The sequence below is a fragment of the Bidens hawaiensis genome, unplaced genomic scaffold (genome assembly GCF_021521415.1).
Source record: "Bidens hawaiensis isolate Kalapana, Puna unplaced genomic scaffold, B.hawaiensis_p1.1 tig00012605_1, whole genome shotgun sequence".
In the NCBI taxonomy this organism is placed as follows: domain Eukaryota; kingdom Viridiplantae; phylum Streptophyta; class Magnoliopsida; order Asterales; family Asteraceae; genus Bidens; species Bidens hawaiensis.
The window spans coordinates 201847-220871 of record NW_027492035.1 but is presented as its reverse complement, the minus strand read 5'-3'; the positions used below and the strand labels follow the sequence as shown (position 1 = coordinate 220871).

At 38.6% G+C, this 19025-nt stretch overlaps 3 protein-coding genes and 1 non-coding gene across 6 annotated transcripts; all 4 read left to right on the top strand.

Moving 5' to 3' along the window:
* The first annotated feature begins 4894 nt into the window (after window positions 1–4894).
* LOC143541480 (dormancy-associated protein homolog 4-like) lies at window positions 4895–6195 on the top strand. 2 transcript variants are annotated; one of them, XM_077034302.1, is made up of 3 exons: window positions 4895–5134; window positions 5752–5845; window positions 5955–6195. In XM_077034302.1, the coding sequence occupies exons 1-3, from the start codon at window positions 4897–4899 to the stop codon at window positions 5980–5982; spliced, it is 360 nt and encodes a 119-aa protein (XP_076890417.1). In that variant the 5' UTR covers window positions 4895–4896; the 3' UTR covers window positions 5983–6195. The 2 variants fall into 2 exon arrangements, with proteins under 2 accessions (XP_076890417.1, XP_076890416.1); XM_077034301.1 differs by having other exon boundaries at window positions 5749–5845.
* A 3075-nt stretch (window positions 6196–9270) lies between these two features.
* On the top strand, window positions 9271–9343 carry TRNAA-UGC (transfer RNA alanine (anticodon UGC)). The gene has a single exon. It is a non-coding gene; the product is annotated as a tRNA-Ala (tRNA).
* A 354-nt stretch (window positions 9344–9697) lies between these two features.
* Window positions 9698–11644, top strand: LOC143541478 (uncharacterized). Of its 2 annotated transcripts, none has more exons than XM_077034299.1 (7): window positions 9698–9856; window positions 9936–10030; window positions 10489–10544; window positions 10706–10812; window positions 10902–10951; window positions 11044–11126; window positions 11216–11644. In XM_077034299.1, exons 1-7 carry the CDS (start codon window positions 9799–9801, stop codon window positions 11328–11330), a joined length of 564 nt encoding a protein of 187 aa, XP_076890414.1. In that variant the 5' UTR covers window positions 9698–9798; the 3' UTR covers window positions 11331–11644. The 2 variants fall into 2 exon arrangements, with proteins under 2 accessions (XP_076890414.1, XP_076890415.1); XM_077034300.1 differs by having other exon boundaries at window positions 9799–9856; window positions 9936–9997; window positions 10480–10544; window positions 11216–11643.
* A 599-nt stretch (window positions 11645–12243) lies between these two features.
* On the top strand, window positions 12244–18502 carry LOC143541477 (ABC transporter B family member 19-like). The gene is made up of 9 exons (XM_077034298.1): window positions 12244–13263; window positions 13336–13390; window positions 13469–13644; window positions 14127–14291; window positions 14377–14672; window positions 14757–15073; window positions 15150–15373; window positions 15463–17370; window positions 18155–18502. The coding sequence occupies exons 1-9, from the start codon at window positions 12244–12246 to the stop codon at window positions 18500–18502; spliced, it is 4509 nt and encodes a 1502-aa protein (XP_076890413.1).
* Window positions 18503–19025: the final 523 nt, after the last annotated feature.

Genomic DNA, 19025 nt, shown 5'->3' with positions numbered 1-19025 from the left:
TAGGTATTTGGCTGAGTAGCTGGAGCTTTCAATAAAATTAATATGGTGCCAGCGCGGTGCGGCGGAGTGCACGCGCAACCTGACATCAACCGCATAATCAGTGTCGATACGTGATTCATTTTCTATTAGTGCACGCATAACCCGAATGCAGACGTGTACTTTGTGCAAAGACAGTAAGCGTGTAATCACTGACGAAAATTAAGAAACAAAGCTAAAATATACAGTAATTTCAAATAGATAATTTTTTAAACCAACCTCTTTTGTTCTGAAACCCTTTCCGACCCGACTCCGTTTTAATCTGAAACATGTTCTGACCTGGCCTCTTTTGACTCAAAACCGTACCGACACGAACCGAACTAAATTAACCTTTTTTATCGACTCGTTTCGACTTTAATTAGTCTTACACATGACCCGAGCTCGTCTGACTCGACTTGTTGCCAATTGTAACTGGTAAAGAAGTATAGCAATATATAATTAAATTAAAAAGAATAAGATGCTTTTTTTATGATGTAATTTGTTTAAAAAATATTAACGTGTGAAAAAGTTATGGACTTTTAAAGAGTCATGGGGGTAGTTAGTATTGAATAGGGTAAAATATGTAACTATTATATAAATTAACAAAAGTTAATAAAAGTTCAAGTACCAAACTTGTAAATTCAAATGTAAAAGCTTGTAGTTTTTTTTCTCAAATGCAAGTAGTAGTAGCGTTTAAAAAAATGAGTTTTTTCTCCAAACTTGAAAGCTTGAAGCTTCTTTAACCAAATAAAGTTTTTTATTGAGTGTGAGTTTTTTCTTAAAAGCTTGACATTTAAAGCTTCTAAAAGCTTTTTGCCAAACATACCCCAAACTATCTTTCACATAAATCTGTAAAGGCCTTTTATGTATACAACCTCTTTGCCGGAATTTTGGTTTATTAAATAAATCTTGCATCCACGGGACTCAAATGAGAGTAATATGAGTTGGTGCGTAAACGCGCACAAAGGAGCCAGAGCTCGTCTAGATTGAGATCGAGCTTTGAGCTATATTTTCAAAGATAGAACTTGGCTTGTGAATTGTTTTTTCAAGCTCAGGCTCGGGTTTGGTTCGGCTCGTTTATACATATTAATTAATTTGTATACGTTCTAAATTGTTTTTACATATTTTGAGAAAAACCTTAAATGAGCCTCAGCTCGACCTAAACTCGCGTAGTACCTCAAACGAGCCAAAATTTACCCATCTATACTGTAACATCCCGAAATTTCAAGATAATATTAATTATATTACTTAATAATAGAGGGAAAGTTTACTCGGGTTATCAGGAAATAAATAAAAGAATAGGAGTTGGTATGGGTCGGGCTAGTGTCGGGTAATGGACGTTGGTTATGGATTTGGATTAATTGAGATGGGTTAAATGAGAATGTGATTTCAGGGATATAAATACCCCCAAAATCCCAAAATATCTTCATTTTCACCAAACTCCCTAACACACACACACCACACACATACCGCCGCCGGACCGAAGGCAGATCCGGCAGACCCGAGTGAGAGAGAGAGCGATTAGTGGTGATAAGCAAGTAAACGAGATCCAAACAAGCCCAAAAAGGTATGATTCTTGATCTTTGAAGTTTAAAGATCCAAGCTTTTTAGTGTATAAACGACCAAAAATGGTCGGGTAGCGTAGTGGGTGATATTGAACCATAGCAAGGGTGTTAAAATCGCTCGAAATGCCGATCAGAAACTAAAACAGCGGCTGTCTGGGCAACTTCGCCTTCATCTGGGCAACTTCGCCTTCAAAGCGACGAACTTCGCCTGCAAGCTAAGTTCGCATGATGAACTTCGCCTGCAAGCTAAGTTCGCCTGATGGCAACTTCGCTGTAAAGTTAAGTTCGCCTAACTGGTAACTTCGCCTGAGGCCAAGTTCGCCTGATGACAACTTCGCCTGAAGCCAAGTTCGCCTTATGGCAACTTCGCTGTAAAGCTAAGTTCGCCTAGCTGGTAACTTCGCCTAAAGCTAAGTTCGCCTAAGGTTAACTTCGCCTAAAGTCAAGTTCGATTAGAAAATAAATTAAAAATCTAATGAAAAATGTGTTAAGACGGTTAATGGAAATAAAATTTTTCCAAGCTGACCTGGCAGCTCGACCCCAGCCAGGGGCTCTGCCCCTTGGACCCTGCTAGGGGCTGCCGCCCCTAGACCCCGCTGCCAGGGGCGCTGCCCCCGGACCCCCGTTCGTGGTGGGTAGTAATTAAGATTAGAAAGATGTTATAAGTAGTGATAGTTAAATTGATATGTATACTTGTTATACAGTCAGCCGTGCACAACTGAAGAAAGGGATTACGATCAACGGAGAACGTAACCGTGTTCAGGTGAGTTTCTAGCCCCATTTATGTGTTACGTTTTCGGGGCTGTGTGCATACTCAATATGTTTGTTAATACACTTATCCTAAGAGATAAGTGTATACCTTATATGGATAATGTGAAATATATGAATGATTGCTTGATGGTTCGTGAACGATCTTCGGATATTGCACGTACTGTCAGGTTGCAGCGCTAGGAATAAGGTAAGTATGTTATGTATGTTTATGGGTATGAACATGATAGAGATAATAGAAGAAAGAAATGATAACGTATGGTTGTATGGTTACGAAGAGGGTACCGAGCCCTAGTAATACTCGAGGAATGTAGGACGTAATGCTCTTTATAACGTAAGATATGAAAGTAAGATAATACAAAAGAAAGTAAGAAAGTACGAACGAAAGGATATAATTTTATGTGTATGCCGTGTATGTTATATGTGATCGATATGATTGATTGCTTGACGGTACGTGAACGATCTTCGGATATTGCACGTATCGTCAAGGGAAGTGACTAGCTCCTTACATGGATATTAAATAATTAAGTATAGTGTTCCTTTTATGGAAGGTATAGTGTTCCTTTTATGAAAGGTATAGTGTTCCTTTTATGGATAGTAAAGTGTTCCTTCTATGGATAGTATAGTGTTCCTCCTATGGAAATTATATATGGTAGGGTAATGGTAATGGTTCTTTTAATAAATATTACGTGACGATCCTCCTATGGATATTTATACAAGGTTAAGGTAGTAATATGTATCTTCGGATACGGGAAGTAATATATGGGAATAAATTGTATGATACCTGATTAACTAGAACTCACTCAGCGTAGCTGACCTTTAGTATGCACGCAGGTGAGCCGATTACAGAGCTAGTAAGAGGATGACGCATGACATGGATTGAACGGCTGGCATCTGAAGAAAGAAGTAAAGATGTTTTGAATATAAAGTTTTGTGTTATGGTATCAAAGAAAAGATTTAATGTTTTGTAACAAATGATTGATGTTTTATATTCCGCGAAAAGTTTTAATAAACTCTGATTTGAAGGACTGTGTTTATGAGTAAATCCGACGCTAAAGTAGGGCTACCGGGTTCGGGGCCTTACAAGTTGGTATCAGAGCATAAGTTCGAGAGATTTAAGCATCCTACATGCTTAGACTCGAACAGAGAATGGGATTTAAGTAAGAAAAGAAAGAAGATGCCAGTTCAAGAATGCCATGTGTCGCTCAAGCAAAAATCAGTAAAGGTAAGGTGTATGACTAAATGATATATGTTAATGAGAAAGAGAAGATACGTGAACGATAAGGATAGAAGTAATTGATTGTTTGATTTGACTAACTGCTTAAGTAGAACCAGCACAAATAGACTCATAAAGGGAAGCGAATAGGACACGGAAAGCAACGTGATCAGCTAGTCACAGCTGGCCACTGTTATTACCTGTTAGCCTTGCTATCCTTGTACTAAATAGTTCCTTGAGTGATGATGTTTGTGTTGTCCCTTTAAGAATACTGATGGCTGGAGCTGGAGAAGTTGAGGGAACTGGGGGTCGCACTGGACGTCGTGGCAGGCCTCGTCTTGTCCGGCAACCCTCGGTAGAAGAAGCTTCCCACACCGAAGATGAAGGGAGCGCCGCTGGAGGAGACCAGAACAACAACGAAGAAGTTCAACTTAGCCCTGCGGTTCAAGCAGCCATTGTTCAAGCTGTAGTTGCTGCTGTGAAGAACCTGAATCCCGAAGGATCTGCTGGAAGCCGTGAACGAACCGTTGAAGGGGCAGGTGGTAATAATAGAAAGGATGACGAGAGGGAAAGGGGTGACTCGAGTGAGGTAAAGTCTGTGAAAGATGATGATAGGAAGAGGGGCCGAGGCGGTTGCAACTATAAGTCCTTCAAAGGTTGTGACCCGCCTAAGCTGACTGGTTTAGGAGACGCAATCGCTACTCTTCAGTGGATAACCGCCATGGATAAGGTTATCCGCATTAACGAGTGCCGTCCTGACCAAGCTGTCGGTTATGCCACTCAATCTTTTGAAGATGAGGCTATGTATTGGTGGGAGAGTGTGGAGCAGAGGAAGACCCGTGAAGAGATCAAGGCGATGAGTTGGAATGACCTAAAGGACATGGTGATGAAGAGGTTCTGCGCTGATACAGATGTTGAAAGAGTGGAGATGAAGTTTCTGAATTTGAAAGCGGGAGAGATGACACAACGGGAGTATACTACTAGCATAGATGAGATTCATTATTATCTCCGAAACGATCGACCCACCCAACAAAATCTAACAGAAACCTTAATTTGAAGCCATCCAATTTCACCTCCCCGTCTATATAAACCTCGTAACCCTCCATGTGTCGCGTAATATATAATAATACTAACCCTCCAAATTTTGTTTAATAAACGCTTCTCCTTCTATTCGTAACAGTCGCATTCGGGTGATCACCACCACCGTATCTCTTTTACTTAAACCACCTAATTCCGGTTGTTACAGGAAAGAAACGAAATCAACAAAATATAATCACTATACTTAGTTATTTATTAATTTAATTAGTTAGTTAGCCACTGATCATAATAATCATGGGTTTCTTTCGTAACCTTTGGGACGAAGCCCTCGCAGGCCCTGCCCCGGATACCGGCGTCGGCAAGTTTCGCCGCTATAACTCTTTCTTTTCCCGTCCCAATAACCCTCCGGCCGCCGGCGACAACACCCCCGTCTCCCGTAGCATCACTATCCTCCGAACAGACAGCTTGTCTAGTTCCGGTTCTACCCCGTCTTCTCCGGCCGGGTCCAGCGCTGCGGGTTCACTTTTCTCAGGTAACCGATTATTATACGTGTTTTTGTTTAACGATATTATCTGGAAAGCCGTCTCCGAGAATCTCGGAAATTTCCAGAGGTTTCGGAACATGTATCACGTTCTCAATTATGTAATAAATAAAATGAGAATCTTACTAATTGGGGTTGTATTTTTAAAGTCAAAGTGACGAAGTTTGGATGAAAACGTTAGGATAGACAGACTCAACACATATAAAAGTTTTCATAAATCGGGGTGGTGGACTCAAAATTTCTGGATGAAAACACCAGGATAACCAGACTCAACACATACAAAAGCTTTCATAAACCGGGTGGGTGGACTCAATTCCTGGACGAAACACATAATTTACACTACCTAGGAAAAAAAGCAGGGGTGACCGGGACACAACATAAGCTTCACTCTTCCTTGAAACCTTTGATTCAACTTTTGATTTCACTTAATAGCACTATAACCATTTTTGTATTTTTTTTAATAATAAATAAATCTACATACAAATATATAATTTTTATTTTTAACAATTATGGATTTATGGGTCCTTGTGCGGTTCCCACTTGGCATATGGACCAGGGCAGCTCTGATCATCTAAGATTATTTTTATTTATGTGTGATTGTTCAGCAGCATCACCGGGCGGGGATTTCAAGAAACTGACACGGAGGAGATCCACCGCCGACGCCAACCGCCGGGAGCCCAAAAGCCCTACCGGTTATGATTGGTTTGTTCTCTTTTCACTTTTTGCTAAATAAATATATAAATATTATTACAACTTCAAATGAAAATAATAATACCCATATTTTTAAAATGTTTATTTGTATACATTTTAGGATCGTTTTGACTTCTCTTGATCGTTGAATGAAGGCCTACGGATGAGTTCTCAGAGTAGCATCTTTGTGCATATATTGTATAATAACCTCTGTAAATATATATGTATAATATTGTAGCAGCCTGTGATATGTATAATTAACTGGTGTGGCGTAGTGTAATTAATTAATAAGATGAGACGTGAGCTTCAGAAGTCGCAGATCAATGGAACCATTGCTGCTTGCTTCAAATTTCACAAAGAGGACAAGCAATTACTCTATGTTTGATTCACCTTTAGTTTTGCTTGTAAATATTATGTCTTCTTTGTGTAACAGTACGTTCGTAAATATGAATGAAGCTTCCATCATTGTACAAGTTTGATTATAAATACTTGTTAAGACTTGACACATGAAAATTAATCAAATCAAGATATCCTAAAGAAGAAAATAAATCACGTTTAAGATTGTCGCATGACATTTATTAGCTTCACCTATTCCTCCCATGTTGATAATAAATTCTTACGTCTATACCCCGTCATGACATTGATTTAGTTGTGTTATCGCTTACCAGCTTGCAACTCAAGTGCAGCCAAGACCTTGTGGCCGCATTGTTTGTGAATAAGAAAATAAATTTTACCTTTTAAAATTGTATAAATTGCAACAATAGGGATGCTGGCTAAACTGAAAATGGTAAGCCTCATCAAGGACGACAAATTCATATGGAGTGATTGTATAACTCTAGGTACATATCATATCAGCCATGGACAAAAAAATATTTGGTGTTTATAATGAAGAAATGGCATCACCTCAAATACCACCAAACATTTTTTGGCACATTAGATGTAGATAAGACGATAACTCTACAATAAAATATACTTTGGTATAAGTAATTCCGAAACCTATTACATATTGAAAGTTTCAACACAGGCACACAAAAACAAACTTGTGAAATCCTAGAGTTTAAAACCTACAATGTAGATTGGTACGTGGGCTGGTGTTATACATGCATTGTGTCATTGGGACCTTCTTAAGGAGGACGAGTCTATAAACTTCTATAATATATGATTGTTTATTGGATTACATCGAAACAGAAGGCAAGCGGGCAACAAGCTGCGCCGCTACCCCTTTTTGAAAGGTGCTATGTCCACAATAAAAGGCCCCACTTCAAGCGTCATTAAGATCATTGATGGTGAATAAGATAGAGAATTTCACAGTTAAAGTGTGCTTGAGTAAGAATAATGTTAGGCAACAAAAAAGTTCATGATCTCCTAATGGATAAAGAGCAATACTGGTTGTTACGAGAAGAATGAGACACTTAAAAGCTAGATTATGCATGAAAATGGATTAAAAAAATGTGTTCAAACAACTTCATAAATTTGTTATGAATATCTCAACATAAACCATGGAGCACATCTTGCGCCACTCCACCTGATTGTATGAAAGTTGCATGTATCCCGGCTCTCTCGAGTCTTTCACATAATTCCAACAATTGTTTTGCTCCTGAAAAGAAAGGTTATACATGAAATCTTGAGGAAATGCGAGATAACTCGAATTAAGAGCTGGATTTGTTGAATTTAAACATATATTAGACAGAATAAAGAACTATTATTCAAAACCATCTCATGTTGGAACACCTAGCTATATGCCTATATTAATACTAAGACTGGTCGTTGTGGATAGGTGCTATGCCTACATGCAGGCCGAAGCTTGGACGAGTTCGTCGAGGGGGCTGAACTGAAAATGTATTAAAATTTTCATAAACGCGGGGGCCGGGCTTATATTTTAAGTCGAAAACGGGTAAATTTACACCACGTATGAAAATTTTCAGGCGAAAACACGTAAATTTACACCACTGCAGGTAGGGCTGACAATTTATACACGAGACACGAATACACGACACGTACCTACGCGACTTTAACAGGTAACGGTAAGGCCTTAACATGTTTCGTGTACTAAACAGGTAGACACGAATTTACCTGTTAATTTTTGTGTCTAAACAGGTAAAATACCTGTTTACCTGTAAGTACCTGGTTAGATTTTTATAATTAAATATATATAATATTATAATTATAAACTATTATTATCCATTTATCCCCAAACCCTAACTCCCGTTTCCACTTTCACGTTTCCAAACCCTAATTCACTTCTCCATCGCCGCCACCACTTCTCCGGCCAAACCTCTCTTCGCCCACCGCCCTCTCCGGTGATTCCTCTGCCACCACTTCTCAGCCGGCACCACTTCCTCACTGGACTTTCTCAGTTTCTCCTCTCCGTTGTCAGAGCCGCCGCTGCCCGCCGGTGCTTCCTTCTACTTAATAATGTTGCTTGATAAAACTATATGAATATGCCCAATTGTTCATATGATTAATATGACTAATTGACTATACTTATTTTGTGTGTAGGTTTGATTGTTTGCTTGCTTAGAATTGAAGATTTGAGAAGAAAGACCAATTGGAGCTTGGAAGTTTGGAACTTGATGTTCTTTGATTAGAATTCAGATGCTTTATTTTAAGACATTTATGAACTTTCAACGACTTTTATTTGCTTCTATGGTTTTTTGTCTTAAAATTGTTAAGGATCATGGATTTATGTTTTATTTTAAGACTTTTATGAACTTTTGACGACTTTTATTTCCCTAAACAGGTTGTCAAATTTGTGTTACTAAACAGCTCTTATCGTGTATTACAGGTATTAACAGGTTCATGTTCGTGTTTAGGATACAGGTACACGAAAAGTTTTCGTGTTGTGTACAGGTATACCTATTTCGTGTTCGTGTCTTATCGTGTACGGGTATACACGATATGCCAGCCCTAACTGCAGGCCCTCACTAAACCTCGCCCATGCCTACATGGCCGACCCTTAACGCCAACTACTCCGCGCTGACACGTCAAGGACCCGACATCATGGAGTCCATGTTAACTGGCGTTAAGCATAACAAAGGTAGTCAATCACATATCCAGTTAACCATAACACGTTTGTTAAATGATAAGTTAGTTAAAGCTTAATGGTTGCGTGACAGTGATATGACTTTTTAACTAGCAACATATAGCCTAAGGGGTTGTTAGTTTACATATGAATAATGGAACCATTTAGATGGATTCATTTAGATTTTAGACCGTTTGGTTCTAGATATAAAAGCATCTGAATAGTTAAAATTGAGTCTGAATAATTCAGGCTCATGCTGTTGCTGAATGAGACAAAAACTTATTTAGATCTGGCTCGTTACCAAAAAAACCCATAACATATTTGCAAGAATATGTCATTATATTTAGAATATAATAATAATTTAATAATGGTTATATTTTATCCAATAGTAGCAACATGCTTAACCAAATCATCAGGGGATGTAGCTCACATGGTAGAGCGCTCGCTTTGCATGCGAGAGGTACGGGGTTCGATACCCCGCATCTCCATTTCGTCTTCTTATATTAATATTTACTTTTGTCTGGAACATACGCCGTCAAGAAAGATTAGGCGTGTTTAATAGGTCGGTTCGACACAAACAAACCCCTGCACCTCTCTCGACTCTAATAGTTTCCTTGTTTTGTGTTTGAACCAACGCTATCGCTGATCCTTTGAACTACTTAAAGGTTCCTTCTTTCTTTCCCATCTAACTGTAATCTCTGATTTACTGTTTTTTATGGGTTTTAAATTCTTTCACTTGAATTCACCTAGCTTGGTTGTTAGATCTCTCTCTCTCTACTTAAAAGTCTTTGTATTTTTCATGCCCACAATGTGCTCGCTTAAATGTCTCTGAGAACAAAATGAATCTTGAAAGCCCATTAACAAAGATTGTTATTTTGTTCTGCAGTTATAGTTTCTAATTTGGCTTATTCAATATATAGGTTTACGGGTCTCCTGAAATATCATGTTCGCTTCCAAGTCTTTGCAACTTGGAGCTCAGGCTATCAAAGGCTTATCCAGAGGTTTGTTTCTCTCATTTCTGTTATACTCTCCAAGTTAAAGCATCGTATTGAACCATAACTCTTTTCCATTTGTCTCTAGTTTCTCACTTTTCAAGATTAGTAGCACCGGCAACGATTATATCAAGGAAACCGTATTTTCAGGTAGTACCGAATATTTTTCATTTCTGCTGGTTAGTTTTTAGTATATACTTCTCTGTGCAAGCTTCATAGTATGTTATTAGGGATAGTGTTGCAAACTAGTTAGTTCCTTGCTTTGCAAGTGCCTTAGAATATTTGTATTCTTGTAATTTGTAATGCTAAATGAACTCAGATTTGCAAAACATAAGGATATTAACAACGAAGCATTTGCTTTCCACCAATACGCTATGCGGTTATAATGCTGTGTAGTTTGAGTTGAAACTAGATGACTTGGATGGAAGCAGGTCACAACACATTATCTCACTTGCACATGCTATCTCATCCACCTTTTGTTGGCTCTTAATTTACGCATAATGGATGTCGAGTGTATCTACTAATGCCAGCTAAATCAAAAGACTTCCTATGTTTACTTCTAATAACTGTTTTTGTGTGTGAACTTGAATTGATGTTTCTCCATTACTCTTAACTCGAATCGTTTTCGTTAGGGTGGCGAGTTATTCTCTACTACAGCTACTAGCAGTGCAGATGAAGGGAATGAAGAAAAGGAAAAGTGAGTACTTTTTTCATATTATTATTCTGTCTTAGTGTGCTTTTTTATTAAAATGGAAACTCGTTTGGTAAAATGGAAAATTATAACTCAGGAAAAGACGTGTGTATAAAATGGATTTTGTCACACGCCCCCTTATGTAATTAACTTTTGCAAGTCTTCAGGATCTCTGTGACATTTGTAGGCAAAGATGGAGAGGAGACCGAAGTTAAGGTCCCCATTGGAATGTCAATGTTGGAAGCAGCCCATCAAAACGACATAGAGCTTGAGGGTAAATACGTCTATTCGCATTTTTCTCAAATTTTTAGAATTTTTAGTTCTCCAATTTTGTTGCACCTTAGTGTTTGAATTTAATTACAGGAGCATGTGAAGGATCACTTGCGTGTTCCACGTGTCACGTTATTGTGATGGTATGCCATAATGACTAAATTGAAATAAAAATATTTCTAAGTTAACATACCGTGATTTATAAGGTTAACTAAATATTAGTGACATTGATTAGGATGTGGAGCAGTACAATAAACTTGAGGACCCAACGGATGAGGAAAATGACATGCTAGATCTTGCTTTTGGGCTCACAGAAACGTGAGTTATTTAACATATGGCAAACTGTACAAATAGAAATAAACTTTGCATTTAATCAGAGGATCTCATAAACGGTCCGTTTTATACAGGTCACGTTTGGGCTGTCAAGTAATTGCTAAACCTGAACTTGATGGACTGCGGTTAGCCCTCCCTGCTGCCACTAGAAACTTTGCTGTTGATGGTTACAAACCAAAACCACATTAGAATTAATAATATCATAAAGTAAGGGTAGAGTTCATTTATAAAAAGACTGAAATTTTATGTATCAAAAGCAGTAGAATAAGTCTGTAGTAGCATATTCATTGGCCATAGCTTGAAATTTTGTTATCAAGTGGATGCTACTATCTGTGTCACGCTTCTAATTGAAAAACCCCTTTATACAAGATATCTGCATAATTGTTGCTTTACTAATTATACAAGCATGCCTCTGCCGGCTCTGCATGTTATAATACTCTAAATATTTATTTAAATACTTATGGTTTTATAAATCATTAGTATTTTTATTGGCACTTGTAAAATACTAAATTCTTATGGTTAAAGAATTGCAGAGTAAGCCTGCAGTAGAACAAATGGTTTGTTATAAATATTATTTGTTGGTATTATTTTATTTTAAGTTTTTTAATAAATTGAGATTGTACACAAGAATGAAGAGCCTATTAGTTTTAAGGACTTTATCAAAGTCAAATGACCATTAGAGTTAAAAGAGTGCCATTTGGCATATTGTTGAGAATCACCAATTTTGGTGATTTGGACTCTGGCTTTTGACTTTTGTGGTGGTTTTTTATTTAATTTTGGAGCTACTTGTCACAATAGAGAGAAGGATATCTTATTCTATGTTTTTGCATCTCACTATTGTAATTGAGGCTGGCCAGGCATTAACATATTCATGTCCAAGAAAATGAATCCACAGTGTCAGTGACGTACATCCAATTATATATACTAAAAATTATATGTCAAATAACACCTTCCATGAAAGCCGGCAAAAAATATAACTTCTTTAATAAAATCTGTCCCAAGAATCATTGACCTTTCTTGAAATAAAACAAGAACAGAACCAGGAAAAAGACTGAACTTCTGTTCTTCACTGCATTCTGCATGTCAGCAAACTCTTTTTTCCATGGCTGAATCTTTCTTCGAAATGGACCACCACCGTCGCTCTGCCGCCACTCACCGCCCACATTACACAACACCATCACAATCACCGACTCTCTCCTTCTCCAGCCCGCAAACATACCCGTTCCCGACTTCACAACGAACCCGTTACAAACGCGTACCACCAACCACCCCTTTTGCTTCAGACAATGACCGATCATGGCAAGCCAAGATCTCATGGCAGCTTGAACCCACCAGCTTGAGAGACAACCGGGCCAGTCCTCTTGGTGCTGCATTAAGCCCATGGACCGGACCACCACCCTCACCATCTCCCGTTAACTCACCGCGTGTGTTTCGCCAGTCAGCTAAGGACTATTATGGTTCTGGTACATCCGGTGGTGATCTTAATTTTCGTAACTTTACTAATCCGTATTATGAATATTCAAACGCTTTGTCTCCTGGTAGAATCGAGCTGCAAAGCCATGAAGCTAGTCATCAACCGCATAGTAGTTCGTTCATTGGTGGTTACATGAAATCACCTACTTTTGCAAGAACGGGAGCTTTTAATACTAAAAAAACCGACCATTTGTTAGATGATAGTGTTGATGATTATGATATAAAGGATACAAATAAACAAGATCCCAGATGGTTTTTGGTTTCACGTGCTTACGTTGATGCTGATAACAGTCCTGCTCATGGGATTTCCTTTAGAAGTTATGATCATCATGATTTCACTCACAACTTTGATGATTATTATGATAATGATAATTATAGACGCACCCCTCAGTATCTTCAGAGTTACGTGCAGGAGGGAGTCGATTATGATGACGAAGATGAAGATGAAGTTACACCACAGAAAAGCTTAGGGATTTTTGGTTTGTTTAAGTATTCAACAAAGTTGGATATTTTTCTTATAGTAATTGGTTGTTTCGGTGCTTTGTTAAACGGAGGGTCTCTACCATGGTACTCTTATCTTTTTGGTGATTTTGTCAATAAAATTGCTCTAGACAATGACAAGGATCAGATGATAAAAGATGTCAGAAAGGTAATTATTTATATATGTTACCCAAATTTCATAAAACCTTGTTAGCTTATATAATTATGATATGGGCCTCAGGTATGCGTGCTAATGGCGGGATTAGCAGGAATCGTTGTAATTGGAGCCTATTTACGTAAGCTCAGTATACATAGTTATTCTTATTAAATGCATAATTTGTTTAAGAATAATTTTGACTATGATCAATGTGCAGAGATTGCTTGTTGGCGATTAGTGGGCGAGCGATCAGCTCATAGAATAAGAACCAAGTATTTAAGGGCGATTCTAAGACAAGATGTAAGCTTCTTTGACACAGACATTAGTACGAGTGATATCATGCATGGTATCTCAAGTGATGTTGCTCAAATTCAAGAAGTTATGGGGGACAAGGTTAATATTAGCTAATAAATAATTACCTTAAATTTTAATCATTATCATCATCATCATCATCGTACTCAGTATATCCCACCAATAGCAATGCTATGGTAGGGTCTGAGGAGGGTAAGATGTAGACAGCCTTACCTCTATCCATAGGGATAGAGAGGCTGCTTCCGGTGAGACCCCCGGCTCGATAGTAGTTTTGCATCAAGCCTTGGACATAAGGCACATAGCACTCAATCATCGGGACACCGGCTGATCGGTGCATGTGCCCTTGTCTTTCGGCTATCAACGCCACCACATGATGCCTGATTAACCTTCCGCCACTTTTAACGTTATTTTCACGAGATTAGTAAAATAACGTCAAAATTAGTGCAATTTTACTTTTGCCCACCCGAGGGTTCACACATATATACATTATATGCGCGCACCGCAAGCAGGGCGTAACCTTAAATTTTAATGCAATGTTTAATTAATTAATTCCGTAAATGCAGATGGCACACTTCATTTATCATATATTCACCTTCTTCTGTGGCTACACAGTTGGCTTCTTAAAATCTTGGAAGGTTTCTCTTGCGGTCTTTGCTGTTACACCGTTAACAATGTTCTGTGGGGTTGCTTATAAGGCAGTCTATGTTGGCCTTGCTACAAAAGAAGTGGTAAAACTAAAAGCCATCAATTGATCGCTAATTCGTTTTAAATATAAACTTCATTAAATTGTTTCTTATATATCTTTTATAACAGAATTCTTACAAGAAAGCTGGTAGCATTGCAGAACAAGCAATAAGTTCAATTCGAACCGTGTTTTCGTTTGTGGCAGAAGAGAATTTAGCAGCAAGATATGATGCGGTATTGGATGAATCAGTCCCGGTTGGAAAGAAACTTGGTTTTGCAAAGGGAATAGGAATCGGTGTAATATATCTGGTTACTTATTCAACATGGGCATTAGCTTTCTGGTATGGATCGATTTTAGTTTCAAGAAACGAATTATCCGGTGGCGCAGCCATAGCTTGCTTCTTTGGTGTCAATGTTGGTGGCAGGTAGTTAACTAACAATACAAGTCAGCATAAGAAATTATAGACAAAATCCCGGCTGTTGATCAATTTGCACACGATTTTACACAGGGGCTTGGCACTATCTCTATCATACTTTGCTCAATTTGCACAAGGGACTGTTGCAGCTAGCAGAGTGTTTGAAGTTATAGACAGAATCCCAGCCATCGATCCTTATAGTACCACAGGAAGAAAACCCAAGAGTGTACGAGGGAGCTTAGAGCTCAAAAGCATTTCTTTTGCTTACCCATCTCGTCCTTCGGTCCCAATTCTGAATGATCTCAATTTGGTGATTCCATCTCAAAGAATTTCAGCACTTGTTGGTGCTAGCGGAGCCGGTAAATCCACCATTTTTGCTCTTTTAGAGAGATTCTATGATCCTAATGAGGGTATGCTCTTTATTCTACTTTTTGTATTCATTTTTCGCGTTTGGATCATCATATGTATTTTTCATATAAATAATAGGGTTGGTATTGCTGGATGGTCAAGACATAAGGAGCTTACAAGTGAAATGGCTAAGAAGTCAGATGGGGATGGTGGGGCAAGAGCCGGTCCTCTTTGCCGACACAATTATTGAAAACATTTTAATGGGAAAAGAGAATGCCACCAAGAAAGAAGCCATTGATGCCTGCATTGCAGTAAATGCACATAAATTCATCACCGATCTACCGCTAGGCTATGACACGCAGGTTCATAACATTTTCAATATTTCTGCACTTTGTTTCGATTATTATCGCTACATGATATATGGCGTTAAATGTTAATGACAATGTGACAGGTTGGAGAGAAAGGAACCCAATTATCAGGAGGTCAGAAGCAACGCATTGCGTTAGCGCGTGCAATGATCAAAGATCCCAAGATACTTCTCTTAGATGAGGCCACAAGTGCCTTGGACTCCAAGTCAGAGTCGCTTGTTCAACAAGCGATCGACAAAGTCTCCAAAGGGAGAACCACAATCGTCATTGCTCACAGACTGGCAACAGTCAAGAATGCAGACACAATCGTTGTTCTTGAGCAAGGATCGGTTGTTGAAATGGGTGACCATAATAAGCTCATGGCACAACAAGGAGCTTACTTTTCTTTAATTAAACTCGCATCCGAAGCGTTATCTTCAAATCCCATCTATGAAAAGGGTAAAACGGGTATAAACCAAGAAACATCTAGTCATTTCGATCTTCTGAAACAAAGTCATGTATATGAAATATCGATGTCTCAGGGGTACATGAAATCCGTTCAAGAAGTAAACCAATTAGAACCCGAAAAACTAACCAAAATGAAATCATACAAGATTAGTCAAGTATGGAAGTTACAGAAACCAGAGGCCGGTCTTTTGTTAGTTGGTGTCATCTTCGGTATGTTTGCAGGTGCAATTCTCTCATTGTTTCCATTAGTTTTAGGACAAGCACTTAAAGTATACTTCAATATCGACAAATCCAAGTTAAAAAAGGATGTCGGGTATCTCTGTCTGGCATTAGTCGGGCTCGGGTTGGGGTGCATTCTAACCATGACAATGCAACAAGGTTTCTGTGGTTGGGCTGGCACTAAACTCACCAAACGGGTTCGTGCTTCCCTCTTTCAAGCTATACTAAATCAAGAGCCCGGTTGGTTTGACTCCGACCAGAACTCAACCGGGTCACTTGTGTCGAAACTGTCTATTGACTGCACAAGCTTCCGCTCAATCCTAGGTGACAGATACTCGGTTTTGTTCATGGGTTTGAGCTCGGCCGCTGTCGGGCTTAGTGTCTCGTTTTATCTCGAATGGAGGTTAGCCCTTTTGGCTACCGTTGTCACACCTTTTACACTTGGAGCTAGCTACTTCAGCTTGATTATTAACATCGGTTCGAAGATGGATAATGGTTCATATGATAAAGCAAGTGGTATAGCTTCCGGTGCAGTATCGAACATTAGAACAGTAGCTACTTTTGCAACACAAGAAAAGATTGTTCAATCTTTTGAGCAATCTTTATTAAAACCCAAATCAACATCTATAAAAAGATCACAAATTACCGGAGTCTCGTTAGGATTATCTCAAGGTGCAATGTATTCTGCTTACACCCTCGTTTTGTTTTTTGGAGCCTACCTTGTGACAAAAGAGTACACTAAATTCGGAGATGTGTATAAAATATTCTTGATTTTGGTTTTGAGTTCATTTTCTGTTGGTCAGTTGGCGGGACTTGCTCCGGATACTTCATTGGCATCTTCTGCAGTTCCCGCCGTTTTTGAAATATTGAACCGGAATCCGTTAATCCGTGGGAAAGGGAAAAAAGTTGACCGGTCAAAGGCGTTTGACTTAGAGTTTAAGATGGTGAGTTTTGCTTATCCTACAAGGCCTGATGTGATGGTGTTGAGGGACTTCTGTTTGAAGGTGAAAAGTGGGACCATGGTGGCGGTGGTTGGCGGGAGTGGGTCCGGGAAGTCAACGTTCATATGGTTGACTCAACGGTTTTATGATCCGACTGCTGGGAAAATTTTGATGGGAGGGATGGATTTGAGGGATCTTGATGTGAAGTGGCTGCGGCTTCAAACGGCTTTGGTGGATCAAGAGCCTGCATTGTTTGCTGGTACGATTTGGGAGAACATAAGATTTGGAAACCATAAGGCTTCATGGTCAGAGGTTGAAGAAGCTGCTAAAGAAGCTCATATTCACAGTTTCATCTCTGGACTCCCTCAAGGTTATGAAACTGAGGTATGTTATTGTATATCGATTCTGGCGTCACCTCAACACACTGTCTAACATCTAATCTCACACTGTTTTGACTTTTGACCAAAAAATTTGAAAGTTTGACCGTCTATGGTCTGGACGGCTGTCCGGATAGAGGACGGACGGCCGTTTTGACCAAAAAGTTTTAAAGCTTAGCCGTCTATGGTCAGAACGGCTGTTCGGATATTGGTTGGATGGACGTTCTAACCAATAAATTTCGAAGGTTGACTTTTTTTTGGTCAAAATGGTCATCTGAGTGTTTTTGAAGGACCATTTGATGGTGTGAAATCAAATGGGGCGGTGCAGCTATAGCATGACCCATTGATCCGTTATATTGGGTCTTTATAATAGTGTGCATGGGTCAATTTCTATGTTTTGAAAACATTCGCTTTCGGTCCTTTTGGTTCGGGATCAGGTCGGTCTTGGTTTTTTCGGTTTTACCATATGGGCTTGAAAGTTTTAGGCCGAAAAAAAAAGGTTCAAAATAATGAATTTAGGTTAAATCTTTTTGTTAATTAATGATTGATTGATTATTATACATTTAGGCTAAAATATTTGGGTTACATTGTTTATTAATTTCTTACAAATTACTTCAAATTCAAAACTAAAAATGAAAATCCATACTCTTTTTTTCAAAGCATACGAAACCGATCTAGCAATCCTTTTTTTGGGTTCCATGCATACATGTAACACATAGAACACATAAATACCTTCTAGATATAAACACATGCTTGTTTCAAATCTTATATTGTGATTTCCACATGTTTAGGTTGGTGAGAGTGGGGTTCAACTATCAGGAGGTCAGAAACAAAGGATAGCAATAGCAAGGGCTATAGTTAAGAAATCAAAGGTGTTATTACTAGACGAGGCCACAAGCGCACTAGATTTGGATTCCGAGAAGCACGTTCAAGAAGCACTAAGGAAGATCATCAAACGCACCACCACCATTGTAGTTGCCCACCGCCTCTCCACCATTAGAGAGGCCACCACTATAGCGGTGGTCCAAGATGGTAAAGTGTCTGAATATGGAACACATGAAACACTCATTGCCAATCATTCGGATGGTGTTTATGCTAACCTTGTACGTTCAGAAATGGAAGCTAATGCTTTTGCTTAATTGAAATAGTAATCTTTCATTTTATTTTGTAAAATGTGTTGTATATAAGCTATTTTTATCATTAAAGTTTATGTCTTGGTTATCCAATATTAGGGGACAACCAGGGTGACGATTTCCAACATGCCTTGAAACACATCCCGAACAAGACATGAAAATAATTAGGTTTTTGGTTGACATATCTAACCTGTTTAGTTAAACACGTCGACCCACTAACCAGTTTAACCCGTTTTTATAGCACACCAACCCATGTAACACATTACAACTTAATTATTACCCCGCCAAGTCGGTTGACACGTTTAGATAAATGGGTTTAACGAGCCATGTTCTGGTTACACGATACTAAGGGTGTGTGGGTTAGAGATGATTTTACATAAATAAATATATGGATAGTTTTGGGTTTGCCCAAATCCATGGCACCATTTCATTAGAAAGTGAACTTTTGATATATTTTATATCTAGTAATTTTAAAGCATATATTTGCTAATTGTGAAAGTTTATTGTTGTTTTCAAGATTATCCCATGT

Excerpts from the sequence above, each read along its gene's own strand:
- LOC143541480 (XM_077034301.1), top strand. The coding sequence starts at position 4,897 with ATGGGTTTCTTTCGTAACCTTTGGGACGAAGCCCTCGCAGGCCCTGCC. Across the intron at positions 5,135-5,748 it reads TGCGGGTTCACTTTTCTCAG|CAGCATCACCGGGCGGGGAT; the intron begins GTAACCGATTAT and ends GTGATTGTTCAG. Across the intron at positions 5,846-5,954 it reads AGCCCTACCGGTTATGATTG|GATCGTTTTGACTTCTCTTG; the intron begins GTTTGTTCTCTT and ends TATACATTTTAG.
- LOC143541478 (XM_077034299.1), top strand. The coding sequence starts at position 9,799 with ATGTTCGCTTCCAAGTCTTTGCAACTTGGAGCTCAGGCTATCAAAGGC. Across the intron at positions 9,857-9,935 it reads TATCAAAGGCTTATCCAGAG|TTTCTCACTTTTCAAGATTA; the intron begins GTTTGTTTCTCT and ends ATTTGTCTCTAG. Across the intron at positions 10,545-10,705 it reads GGGAATGAAGAAAAGGAAAA|GATCTCTGTGACATTTGTAG; the intron begins GTGAGTACTTTT and ends GCAAGTCTTCAG.
- LOC143541477 (XM_077034298.1), top strand. The coding sequence starts at position 12,244 with ATGGCTGAATCTTTCTTCGAAATGGACCACCACCGTCGCTCTGCCGCC. Across the intron at positions 13,391-13,468 it reads TGTAATTGGAGCCTATTTAC|AGATTGCTTGTTGGCGATTA; the intron begins GTAAGCTCAGTA and ends ATCAATGTGCAG. Across the intron at positions 13,645-14,126 it reads AAGAAGTTATGGGGGACAAG|ATGGCACACTTCATTTATCA; the intron begins GTTAATATTAGC and ends CCGTAAATGCAG.